Raw genomic sequence first — 12,166 nt, 5'->3', positions numbered from 1 at the left:
TTCAGCAGGCTGCTATGGAGCTACAGCTGACCCCTTTCAACGTACTTCTACGCACAACACTGGACCTGCTGCAGGAGAAGGACGCTGCCCAGATCTTCGCAGAGCCTGTGAACCTGAACGAGGCAAGTCTCTTTCTTAGAGGTATCTAACGGGTTGTAGATGAGGTATTGCTGGGCAGAAGCTCATGTGCTGTCATAACCCTGGAAGCACAAATCACCTTCTACCAAGCTGCTGGTGTACTAAAGAATATCTCAAAGATGACTCACAATGTGAGTATCATTCCAGGCCAAAAAAAAGGGTATTGTTTTCATAGAATCCCAGACTGGTTTGGATTGGAAGGGACCTTAAAGCTCATCCAGTTCCAACCCCCCTGCCAGCAGCAGGGACACCTTCCACTAGACCAGGTTGCTCAAAGCCTCATCCAGCCTGGCCTTCAACACTTCCAGGGAGGGGGCATCTACAACTTCCTTGGGCAACCTGTTCCAGTGTCTCACCACCCTCACAGTGAAGAACTTCTTCCTAATATCTAATCTAAACCTCCCCTCTTTCAGTTTAAACCCATTTTCCCTTGTTCTGTCATTAACTTCGATTTTCTGGAAGCTTCAGCACATCTCAAGACAAAGTAATGTTTTGCAGAGCCAGGATGTGTCTTCCTTGAGTGGGTGACACAGGAGTGAACTGCTGGCGTTGCCCCTTGCTGGTGGAAAGGGCATTAAGAGTGCTGCTTTTGATGGATACGCTCTAGTTGGCTAGTAAATGGTTTTTGTAATTGTACAGGTTTTATATGTTTAGGTTCCAGATTACCTGGAATTCATTTCCAACCCAATGGATTTTTCCACCATGAGGCAGAAGCTGGAGTCCCACCTGTACCGAACCTTGGATGAGTTTGAGGAAGACTTTAACCTTATAGTTACCAACTGCATGAGGTATAATGCTAAAGACACGATTTTCCACCGAGCAGCTGTCCGGCTCAGAGACCTCGGAGGAGCGATATTGCGTCATGCACGGCGGCAGGCTGAAAACATCGGCTTTGACACTGATGTGGGGATTCACCTGCCCGAGTCACCCAAAACCGAGGACTTTTACCGATTTTCTTGGGAGGATGGTGAGTGTTTATTAACCTTGGGGGTTTTTGTTTGTTTGTTTGTTTTTTCCCCAGCAGATCATAACTGTGTTCTTTGTTCTGAGCACGTCACTCAACCCATGTGAAAATCATAACCATCGTTCAGCACACAAGAATTTCCCTATCCATCTATTTACCTCAGCATACACCTAACTCCTTTAGAGCCCCAAAGAGGAGAATTTCAGGTGAGCCAGGCACTCGAAACTAGGTGCAGCTTAGTTCCAGCTCTCCTAGTGCACCTCTGCCTTGGAAGGACCTTGGAACTGCTCATGCTATTTGATTTATAGAATCATAGAATCATTTTGGTTGGAAAAGACCCTTAAGGTCATTGAATCCAGCCATAAACCTACCACTGCCGAGTCCACCATTAAACCATGTCCCTAAACACCACATTTGTGCCATGGCTGTAGGATAAACTTGTTATTTTAAAAATAAGGGGGATCTAGGATTTCTTGCTTTGAGGAAAACTCATACATTTCATTTTAAATAGATAAGGTACAGAGCAACTAGGTTAGATGGAGCACTGAGGGCTGGGAGGGGCTGGTGTGAGGTTAAGCTATTGCAACCCAAGCACTCCTTCTATCTGAGACATTGGGGATTGGACTAGATGATCTTTTGAGGTCCCTTCCAATCCCTGACATTCTGTGATTCCATTCACAACATGACCACATCCATTCCCACAGCTGTCTTGAGATGCAGCTCCAAAGCATTGGTTGAATAACTTGGCTAAACTTAGGACAGAATACTGCTGTCATCCAGCACACAGAGCTCACAGTCCAACGTCCAAAGTGTTGCAGCTCTCTTGGATGCAGATGGAGTCTGTTATGAAATTGGTGTTGGTGTATGATAGCACAGCCCTCAGCTGTCTGCCTTGCTCTGTCAGATGCCAGCCCTTCAGCAGAGCCAGAGGAATGGCAAACATGTTATGTTTTGTCCAGTTGTGTTTGTGGTCTGATTTTTGTTGTTTAATCTGGCAATGAAATAGGTTTCTGCCAAGGACTTGGACTGTGAGCTGTTTTGTGTGGGTGCAGACACATATCCTTTCACTGTTGCTGCTGGGACAGTAACAGGAACTGGAGGGCAGCGCAGGTTAAATCAGCTGCTCTTTACCCAAAGGAAGGAAATCTGAGCTCCAAGGTTCACAATTCCTAAATCCATGAACTCAAGCAATTGGTTCATGAGTAGCAGCAGTGGGAATGAGGCATAGCAGTGATCCCAAATGCTTCTTCAAGAAGCCTTGCTCCTTCCCTTCACTGTTACACTCTTCTTTGATGCAGTGGATAACATCCTCCTCCCGGAGAACCGAGCTCACCTCTCCTTGGAGGCCCAGCTGAAGGAGCTGCTGGAGAAGCTGGACATGGTGAGCCCCATGAGGTCCAGTGGCGCCCGGACACGACGCATCCGGCTCTTGAGACGGGAGATCAACTCCATTCGGCAGAAGCTGGCCCAGCAGCAGAACAAGACCATGGCCAACGGGGAGCCACGGGAAGAGGGGCTGGAGAAAGCATCGAGGGAAGGAGATGAGGAAGGGGATAAAGGTGAGAGGTTGCAGCAGGATTTTAGCTCCAGGTCTAGTGCCCATCAGCAGTCAAGACCTGCTGTTTCTCCTGTCTGTGGCCCTAGTGAAAGACAGGAATGGCTGTTGGTAGTTTGGGCAATAACTCTTTCTAAAATGTTCAAGCAGATTCTTTATTCCTTTAGCAGATGACACCAAGCTCCCACACCCTCCCACCCTGGAGCCCACGGGGCCTGCACCTTCCCTCTCAGAGTTGGACTCTCTGCAGGACCCTCCAAAGCTCAAACCCATCAGTGAAAGCAGGTCCTTGAATCAGCTGCAGAAGAAGGTGGTGTCAGACAGGGAACTCTTTGACAAGAAGGCTCTGCAGCGGGAGAGCCAAGCCTTCCAGCGCCTGCTCAGCGACAACGGCCTCAACGGACTGGCCTTGCCACCTGCAGACACCCCTGCCAGCCCCCTCTTCAGCGGCGTGGGCCGACGGACATCTGTCCTTTTTAAAAAAGCTAAGAATGGGGTGAAGCTGCAAAGAGGCCTGGACTGCTCCCTGGAAAACGGGGAGGATCATGGGCAGAGCGGGCAGCTTTCACCTTCCCGCCCTGATGGGGAGCGACAAGCTCGGAAGCGGCCGCAGAGCAGGACCTGCAGCGAGAGCGATGGAGAGAAGTCACCCAGGCAGGCAGGACAGAGAGGTAATTCCTTGGGATTTTTCTTCCTAAAAAGCAAGAGACCTTGGAAACTGTGAGATGGGGCTGAGGGTGTGGGAATCCTGGGGTTGAGTAAAGATGTCTGCATCCAAACTTGTCACCTGACACTCACTATATGCTTGTGAGAGACAGACCCATAACCAGAGATGTGGGATAAAAGCTTCATTTCATCCACATGTTTTAAAACAGTGCAGACAAGACATGTGTGTAATAAGTTCTACCTCTCTTCTCCACTGACTCCACATGTTGTTTGTGATAACTTAGTTCAGCTCTAGACACCTCCATGGTAGACATTTAAAGGTACCAAGATAAAGCCCAGGGGAGGTCACAAGTAATTCTTCCCCTCACCACTCAGCAGAGCTGCTGTAAGAGAGAGTTTGCCATTTTTTGGTAGGACAAGCCAACATACCCAGCTGCTTTCAAAGCTGTTGAATGTCCTGGCTGGAGATTCTAGGCTCTCTAGTAAGGCTGAGAAGTGTTGGCATTCCTTCCCTCGTGGAAGGGTTTGCATTGGCTTGACCACTCTTAGGTGTGGGAGTTTGCTGCTGCAGAAATGGTGCATTTGGTTGGGAGTGTGCAGTGGACCAGTACCACAGCACCCCTGTAAGGTGAGATGTTAAACATTCCTTTTAAATCAGCTCTACCCTCAGTTCTGGGAATACTGAGCAGGTTCCTTTTCAAATTAGATCTGTGAATGAGAATAAGCAGCTGAGATGAAATTTGGAAAGACACGAGGTGAAAAGGAACATCTGAGTGACAGCAAATGTGATTTATTTTTAATTCTGTTTTAACAGCCATTGTGGGACAGTTCCCATCTGTAAGGCTTGACTTACCCATACCTCAAATAATTATTTTGAAGTTATTTGGCTGTCAGAAGGACTTTAGCAAATCAAGAATGGGAAGAAAGCAATTGAATATGGGGATTTACTTACCAGGACAGGTTAAATGAAACACAAATGGCTTCTCCAAAGAAAAACAGCTCATTGAGGGACTCACTGTCATCATCTGCTAGTCATTAAAGCAGAGAAGAGTTACCCACAGTGGATACAGGTTGGAATGAAATGTTGAAATTAAAAAAGGGAAAATACAGGCAGGATGCTGGAAAATCACTGGTAACCAGGCAGTGACATTTTTCCTCTGCTGAAGCAGCGCTGGTGGGTTTTTCCTGTGAGTTGCAGCCCTGCTTTTGTGCTTCAGCTCCTTCCACTCTTTCAAACACAATGGGTTTCTCCTCACTGGAGGGAGTGTCCATTGTGCCAAATCTGTGTTACTGTAGGAGCAGGTCAGCGTGATCAGGATTGTCAGAACAAGGTGTTGCCCAGAAATGTGCTCCTTGTGGCCATTCCATATTTAGAGCTGGAAAAACAATAGTGGCCTTGGCATGAATTTGCCCTTTGTATGGCTGATGGACTTTTGATGAGCCCATGAGGAATGATAAGGACGTTGGGTCCCTGGATGGGGGAAAACTGTGGACATCTGACTTCTTGCACCTGCTCTGGGCTTGGGGATGTTCTCAGGCATCATTCCCTGTCCACCCCTGCCTGTCCCTGCTTGTGGATCTTGTCTAAGCTCAGAGGTGATCCCAGCTCTCTCTGTAGGTATCCCTCCAGTGCACAGAGCAGGAAACCTGGCAGTGAAGGGAAGATTTCCAGCACCATCAGCATCCGGGGCAAAGAAGTGAAATATTCCACTTACAGCTATGGTGACACTTGTACTGGCCAGAGAGGAAGGTGGTGGGAAGCCACCTTCTACCCAGGGGGAATTTGCTTCCTCAGTGTCTGCTCTGTCCATTGGAAAATCTCATTTCCAGAAATTGAAGCAATGATTTTTTTCCTAGAGCTGTTTTTCTCTCAGCAAGAAACCTGTAACCAAAGCAGCTGTGGTTTTACACGCCTGCTCCCGTGGGCAGGGACCAGCCCAGCAGCCAGGCCTGGGATGAGGCATGGAGAAGTCCCTGGCAGTCAGCATGAAACCTGTATCTTTTCCAAATACTCTTGAAGCCAAATGAGCAAGTGGTTTACTTCCTGGCCTCTGACCTTTCTGGGTGAGCTGGATGCTGTGTGGAGTTCTCCTGTACCATCCCTGCGTGCTTCTCCAGCACTTGCTTCTTCAGAGACATTCTAATTTTTCATGTATCAGGGTAGAAATACCTTTAATAGTCGCCTTTTGGTTGCAGCTGAGTTTGGGGAACTCTGTGCAGAATTTCCCTCTCTGGTTGAAGTACTCAGCATCTTTGTGGCTGTGAGTCATGGGACAGTAACCAACCATACCTGAGCCTTGGTGGCATCTCTGGGTGTTGCTGCTGCTCTTTTTTGAGCTGATTCCCATTTGTCTCCTCAGCAGGAGTGACTAACGGCTTTGCCAAGCACGCGGAGAGCGGCTCTGACTCTGAGTGCAGCTCTGGCCTGGGTGCTGGACTGGTGTTTGAAGCCTGCAGGTAAGTGCTCCGTGCAGAACCATTCCCCAGCACACCTTCTGCATCAAAACCAGCCCAAACTGTCACTTATTTTGTGTGTTTACCCTAAAGACAAAAATCTTCTCGAGTTCCATCCCATCCTCTTCAGCTGTAGGTCCCAAAAGCAGTGCTTGGTGTTTCAAGCAGATGGTTATCTGTTACACTTCTGTTCTCAATGCATACACATCCTCTCTGCTGATGCACACCTTCTTGCAGTTCTTGAGAGCCAAAGCTAAAAAAGCCTTGAACTCAAATGTCCAGTTCAGCACTGCAGGTGAAGCTGAACTTCTACCACCTACTGAATTCCTGCTTTCTTCCTCTCAAAGGTTTAAAAGCAGAACTGGGCAATTCAAACAGGACTGAACAGACTTAAAGCAAACATCTGTCATCTTTTGGTCAGATGCAGTAGGTGTACACAGGTTCCATATCCATTTTCTGGTCTTACCTACCTGTCCAGCCCTCCTAACACTGACTCAAGTCATTTCACAGCCCCACGGTAAAACCTGTATTATACCAGAGTCATGTTTGTGCTGTGTGTGACAGGCTGAGAACATTTCACCTTGATGGGTGACATTGTCCAGGACAGGCAGAAGCAAGACTTTCTTAGTTGATATTTGCAGTAATATTTTCAGTGCCTTGTACATGTCATTGCCCTCTACTTCTCTTTGATGACCCATCACTAGAGAAATATGTTCAGATATTTTCTGCTTCCTCCCAATGCCTGTGCTTAGTTAGTCCTCGAGCTTGCAGTGTCAGTGGGGCACTTAAAATCAGGAAGCTCCCCATGCACACCTATTCTCAGGACTGAAGCTACAGTTTAAAACTATTAACTGCCTAACAAATTATTCTGCAGCAGAGTTGAATCCCAGGAGCATTTTTCAAATAAAAACTTTGCTCTGCTCTGCAGAGTGATCTTAAACATGAGCTGTCAGAAGAGGTGGATAATTTTGCAGTTGTAGCTAAGGTTTGATGAGTGTTTCCATTATAAATCTGTTTGCCAGGGCTGTCGTGCCCATGACAAAGGGTGAGGCCCTGACTTCGGAGGAGCAATTTTGGTGTGAGGGCTTTTCCCTGTAGCAGAGTGATCCCACCTCCACAGTTGTGTGCTGAGCAGCCCAAGGGAAGCACGTAGCACCTCAGTAAGTTATCTCTCTTAGCACATGAGACATGAGTCTCTCCCCTTTGGAGACTCAGGACCTCCAGCTCTTCTGTGAGATGGGACACTTGCCCACCTCTTCATCTCTTCCCTCTCCTCTGGTCTGTGTGCCCAGATCTTCAGCTCAGTCATAGAATCATCAAATCATAGACTGGTTTGGGTTGGAAGGGACCTTAAAGCTCATCCAGTTCCAACCCCCCTGCCATCAGCAGGGACACCTTCCACTAGACCAGGTTGCTCAAAGCCTCATCCAACCAGTCATGGCCTCTTCTGTAAGCTAGATGCTACCATGACCCTTGTGCAGATCTCACAAGAAGCTATTGCAATAGGTTATTGTAAGGTGAGGAGCTGCATCGAAGGGAACAGAAAGGAGACCTGGATTCACACATAATTGTAATGTCATTTAAATGAGTTATGCAGAAATCCATCGTGGGGTGAGGATACTGTCAGGACAGGATCAGGAATCAGAAACTCCCTTTCAAAACCATCTGTTGGCCTTATGGCCCCATCATATTTCCTTCCATTTCCCCATCTGTGAGTGAGGGAGACAAATCTGAATTCACAGGGGAACGTGGGGACTTGTTAGTTGATGTTTATATGGTACTTTGAAGATTAAAAGTGCGGTGTAAGTGGTTATTACAATAATTGCAAGCAATTCACATAGCGAAAATTACATTAGAGCTGTGTGACACCCACAAAACAACTGAAAACAAGCTGGTGTCTCATGGATAACTTGTACAATTATTCCATTTAGGAGCAGCTCTGTTTACTGCTTTTTTCTCTACTCTTTCTTTTTGAGCACCAAATTCACTCAGAATGGGTTGGTTAGTTTGTAGTAATGAGATGGAAGGATGAGAGGAAATGGCCTCAAATTGTGCCATGGGAGGTTCAGGTTGGATATTAGAAAAAAATTTCTTCTCCAAAAGAGTGGTCAGACATGGGAACAGGCTGGCCAGGGGAGGGGGGGGTCACCATCCCTGGAGGTGTTCAAGGAACGTGTAGATGTACCACTTGGGGATGTGGTTTAGTGGGTATGGTGGGGATGAGTCGATGGTTGGACTGGATTGTTAGAGATCTTTTCCAACCTTAATGATCCTATGATGTTCAGGACATGGGCTGATAGAGTCCAGTTGTATATATATAGGAGTCATGTTGGAGGGCTGCTCTATCATCTCTGAAGTCTAAACACAATGGGTTGAGCTCATGCAGGCTCCAGGTGTCACTGCATCAGCTCTCCAGCGTGAAGTCTTTGCTGGGTTTCTTCCTCACATTCATAGCTTGGTTTCTGTTAGGCTCCTTTCATTGCTCATGGCAAAGCTGGAATGATGTCCAGCATTCTTGCACCAGAAGAGAAGTATTGATGACATTTTGTTGAAGTATTCAGTGTTCTTTTCATGTCAATGATGCACAAGGACAGTAATTTTCCAGTATTTTAAATGGAGCTGGGGAATCACAGAATTGCCTCAATTGGAAAAGACCTCTAAGATCATCAACCTCACACTGACAAGTCCCCTATGACTAACCCATGTCCCTCAGCACTATGTCTACACGACTCTTCACTCCCTCCAGGGATGGGGACTCCACCACTGCCCTGGGCAACCCCTTCCAATGCCTCAGAACCCTTTCAGCAAAGAAATTCTTCCCAATATCCAACCTAATAATCCATTTACTTGGCTTTGTTTTCAAGTGTAATCTGTTTTCACCTAATACTCTACTTTTCCATACCTTTCTAACAGTGGCTTGATGCCTCCCAAGCGAAGTCGAGGGAAACCAGCTCTCTCTCGGGTGCCCTTCTTGGAAGGTGTGAACGGAGACTCCGATTACAGCAGCTCAGGTGAGAACAGCAGCACACCAGCCCCGCTTTGGGGAACACCCCGTTCCGTTCCCACCGCGCCGTAGGGCTGACACCCATCTGAACCAAGGGGAGCAGGTCTTGGTGCACACCAGGAACTAATCCTGCATGAACTGTCCACATTATAAAACCAAACTGCTGACCTGAGCTGCGTTATCACCTGCTTTGTTATATATTTAGGTTACTGCATAAAATATTTTCCTGCTTTCACTTTTACTGCTTGCCTGTGCCCTGTGTTCTGCTCAGATGGTGCTTTCTGTAGGTCTGGTGTCTGCAATGTCCCTGGCACTGCCTTAGGGCCACCAGGATGATGCAAGGGCTGGAGCAGCTCTGCTGTGAGGACAGGCTGAGAGAGTTGGGGCTGTTCAGCCTGGAGAAGAGAAGGCTCCGGGGAGACCTTCTAGCGGCCTCCCAGTACCTGGAGGGGCTACAAGAAAGCTGGGGAGGGACTTTGGCCAAGGGCAGTTAATGACAGAACAAGGGGAAATGGGTTTAAACTGAAAGAGGGGAGGTTTAGATGAGATATTAGGAAGAAGTTCTTCACTGTGAGGGTGGTGAGACAGTGTCCCAGGTTGCCCAGAGAAGCTGTGGCTGCTCCTCCCTGGAAGTGTTCTCGGCCAGGCTGGATGAGGCTTTGAGCAACCTGGTCTAGTGGAAGGTGTCCCTGCTGATGGCAGGGGGGTTGGAACTGGATGAGCTTTAAGGTCCCTCCCAACCCAAACCATTCTAGGATTCTATGATTCTCCTGATTTGGAATTAGTTCTCTTTAATGATGCTGCAATACAAGGAGTAAATCATAATTAGTAGAAGAGCCTCTCTGGAGATGACTTCGTAGCTCCTGTATTGCTGTCGTTGCTTTCAAGATCCTTGTAACAAAGTCCCCTCTGTCAGACAGTGCTTCACATCAGTAAAATCAAGTGACGCTTCTCCAACACCACCCAAGGCACCACACTGATCTTCCAGCTCACACGACCACATTCCTGTCTCTCTTACCGTGTGTCAGTGGTAGTTCTTGCAGCTTTCTGCTGAAATCAGAATTCAGCTCTGAGTCCCTGGTGTGCCTGTGCCCTTCTGTACAGCTCCCCTGTCTCTGCTGTCTCCCTGGGAACCGTTATTATCCCGGACCCCACGTGCTCAGCAATCTGCTTTGGAGATGAGTGTACAAAGCGGGGCTGGTACCAGGAGAATTCCAACCAGTGGGACAATTCTGTCTTTTAGAACATCATTTCATTCATGGAAGGATACATCTGGGATGCAGGAGTGGAGGAGCACATCAGATCTGTCGCGGCAGGGCACTCGTTTGGGTTGTACTCAGCATTTTCTAGGTCCAGTCTGACTTCTGCTAAAGCCAGTGTTTGACCATTCCTCCCCAGAGCAAGCACTACATGCTATAAAATTCAAATTAATGAAGATTGCTCCTTTTCCAGGGCCAGGAGCTGACAGATTAGTTATTGATGTCTTGATTGGATCTTTTGCGATACTTCTGATTTAAATGTGAAAAAATTGATGGCTAATAGACTTCTGTCAACTAGAACCAGGCATTTCCTGCAGAGATCAAATAGCCCCAGAGTATATGGCATCAGAATAATCTAGATAGTTGTATTGAGGAGGAATAAAAAGGAGCTCTCTGAACAGTGGTCCAAATTAATCTTGGATTCAGCTTCGTCAGTTCCATTGAGGATGGATTTGGCTTGGTGGAGCCTAATGGACCAAATTAATCTCTTTTATGCCCATTTGATTTCAGTGACGTAGCAGCTATTCACTGCAGAACTGAATTAGCATCATAGAATCACAGACTGATTTGGATTGGAAGGGACCTTAAAGCTCATCCAGTTCCAACCCCCCTGCCAGCAGCAGGGACACCTTCCACTAGACCAGGTTGCTCAAAGCCTCATCCAACCTGGCCTTCAACACTTCCAGGGAGGGGGCATCCACAACTTTGTATTTCTGTATTAAAAGAGTTCATCTGAAGCTACATGCATGCAGAGACCCAGGATTTAGGAGACTGTGGCTTTATTTTAATGCAGAATATAACCCTACTGGCAGAGCATAAAGAAGTCTGGACATTCACTGTGGCCAGGCTGGATCTCACTGCCTGTTACATTTTATCATGAACTTAGAGCAGATGAGGTGCTTGTCTTACCACCTCTGGAGTGGATACCCAGTGCATAGAGGTACAAGCAATAAGTGGCTTTCCATTTTGCTCTGGATCTTGATGAAGAGAAGTGGTCTGAAATCACAGAATCACAGTATCACAGGATGTCAGGGATTGGAAGGGACCTCAAAAGATCATCCAGTCCAACCCCCCTGCCAGAGCAGGAACCTCAATGAGATCACACAGGAAGGTGTCCAGGCGGGTCTTGAATGTCTCCAGAGAAGGAGACTCCACACCCTCCCTGGGCAGCCTGTCCCAGGGCTCTGGCACCCTCACTGGAAAGAAGTTTCTTCTCAAGTTGAAGCAGAACCTCCTGTGTTCCAGCTCACACCCATTGCCCCTTGTCCTACCATTGGGCATCACTGAGAAGAGCCTGGCTCCATCCTCCTGACATTCGCCCTTAACATATTCATAAACATTAATGAGGTCACCCCTCAGTCTCCTCTTCTCCAAGCTAAAGAGCCCCAGCTCCCTCAGCCTTTCCTCAGCAGGGAGATGCTCCACTCCCTTCATCATCTTGGTGGCTCTGTGCTGGACTCTCTCAAGCAGTTAAATCAATGCATACATGCACACAGTAATGGTTCAAGGTGTGCTCTTGTGTGACAAATAGCTGGACAATAAGTTCATTATGAAAAAAAAGGTGAAATTCCAGCTTTCTGCTTGCTGCAGCAGCAAATAGGTTAAAAAAAATAAAACAAATATTGTTGGTGTGTTTTAAGTACAATGATAGTTCATCTGTTTGAGCTGAGATGATGCAGGGTATCGTGCCTGGGTTAGATCACAGTGTGGTTTCTTGTGTTATTATCATAACCCCTCTGCTGATAATCATCCTCCTAACCCATGTCTCCTTCTGTCCCTTAGGCAGGACTCTCCTGATGTCCTTTGAGAGTCAGGCTGAGCTGGAGCCCTTGGAGCTTGTGTGGGCCAAGTGCCGTGGCTATCCCTCCTACCCTGCCTTGGTGAGTACCCTGTGGCTCTCTCACAGCCTGTACCTGCAGCTCAGATAGCCCAGATCGCAGTGCTAGTGTGCAGTGTAACCAGACAGAAAAGGAAAACTTCCCCAAATCATGCAATATATGCTTTAGATTAATTTGCACAGTTATTTTTCCTTGTGCTCATTGTTTCAGAGCATTGCAGAAGATTCATAAAACATTGGCCACTTGGTGCCAGGGGTAGGAGATCTCTCCTCTCCTCTCCTCTCCTCT

At 47.4% G+C, this 12,166-nt stretch overlaps 1 protein-coding gene across 1 annotated transcript in view; it reads left to right on the top strand.

The window, feature by feature from the left end:
• The window catches only part of BRPF3 (bromodomain and PHD finger containing 3), an 18,815-nt gene extending 6,847 nt beyond the window's left edge, over window positions 1-11,968 (top strand). Inside the window, exons 4-10 of the mRNA XM_029084499.1 lie at window positions 1-122; window positions 793-1,105; window positions 2,401-2,661; window positions 2,825-3,328; window positions 5,687-5,780; window positions 8,691-8,788; window positions 11,823-11,968. Coding sequence (XP_028940332.1) covers window positions 1-122; window positions 793-1,105; window positions 2,401-2,661; window positions 2,825-3,328; window positions 5,687-5,780; window positions 8,691-8,788; window positions 11,823-11,968 — 1,538 coding nt within the window. The remainder of the gene's footprint in view (window positions 123-792; window positions 1,106-2,400; window positions 2,662-2,824; window positions 3,329-5,686; window positions 5,781-8,690; window positions 8,789-11,822) is intronic.
• The last annotated feature ends 198 nt before the right edge of the window (window positions 11,969-12,166 follow it).

This window comes from Antrostomus carolinensis, unplaced genomic scaffold (assembly GCF_000700745.2).
Source record: "Antrostomus carolinensis isolate BGI_N321 unplaced genomic scaffold, ASM70074v2 scaffold19594, whole genome shotgun sequence".
NCBI classification, from domain to species: domain Eukaryota; kingdom Metazoa; phylum Chordata; class Aves; order Caprimulgiformes; family Caprimulgidae; genus Antrostomus; species Antrostomus carolinensis.
Note: the sequence above shows the minus strand (reverse complement) of the source record. Positions and strands in the feature narration are given on the sequence as shown.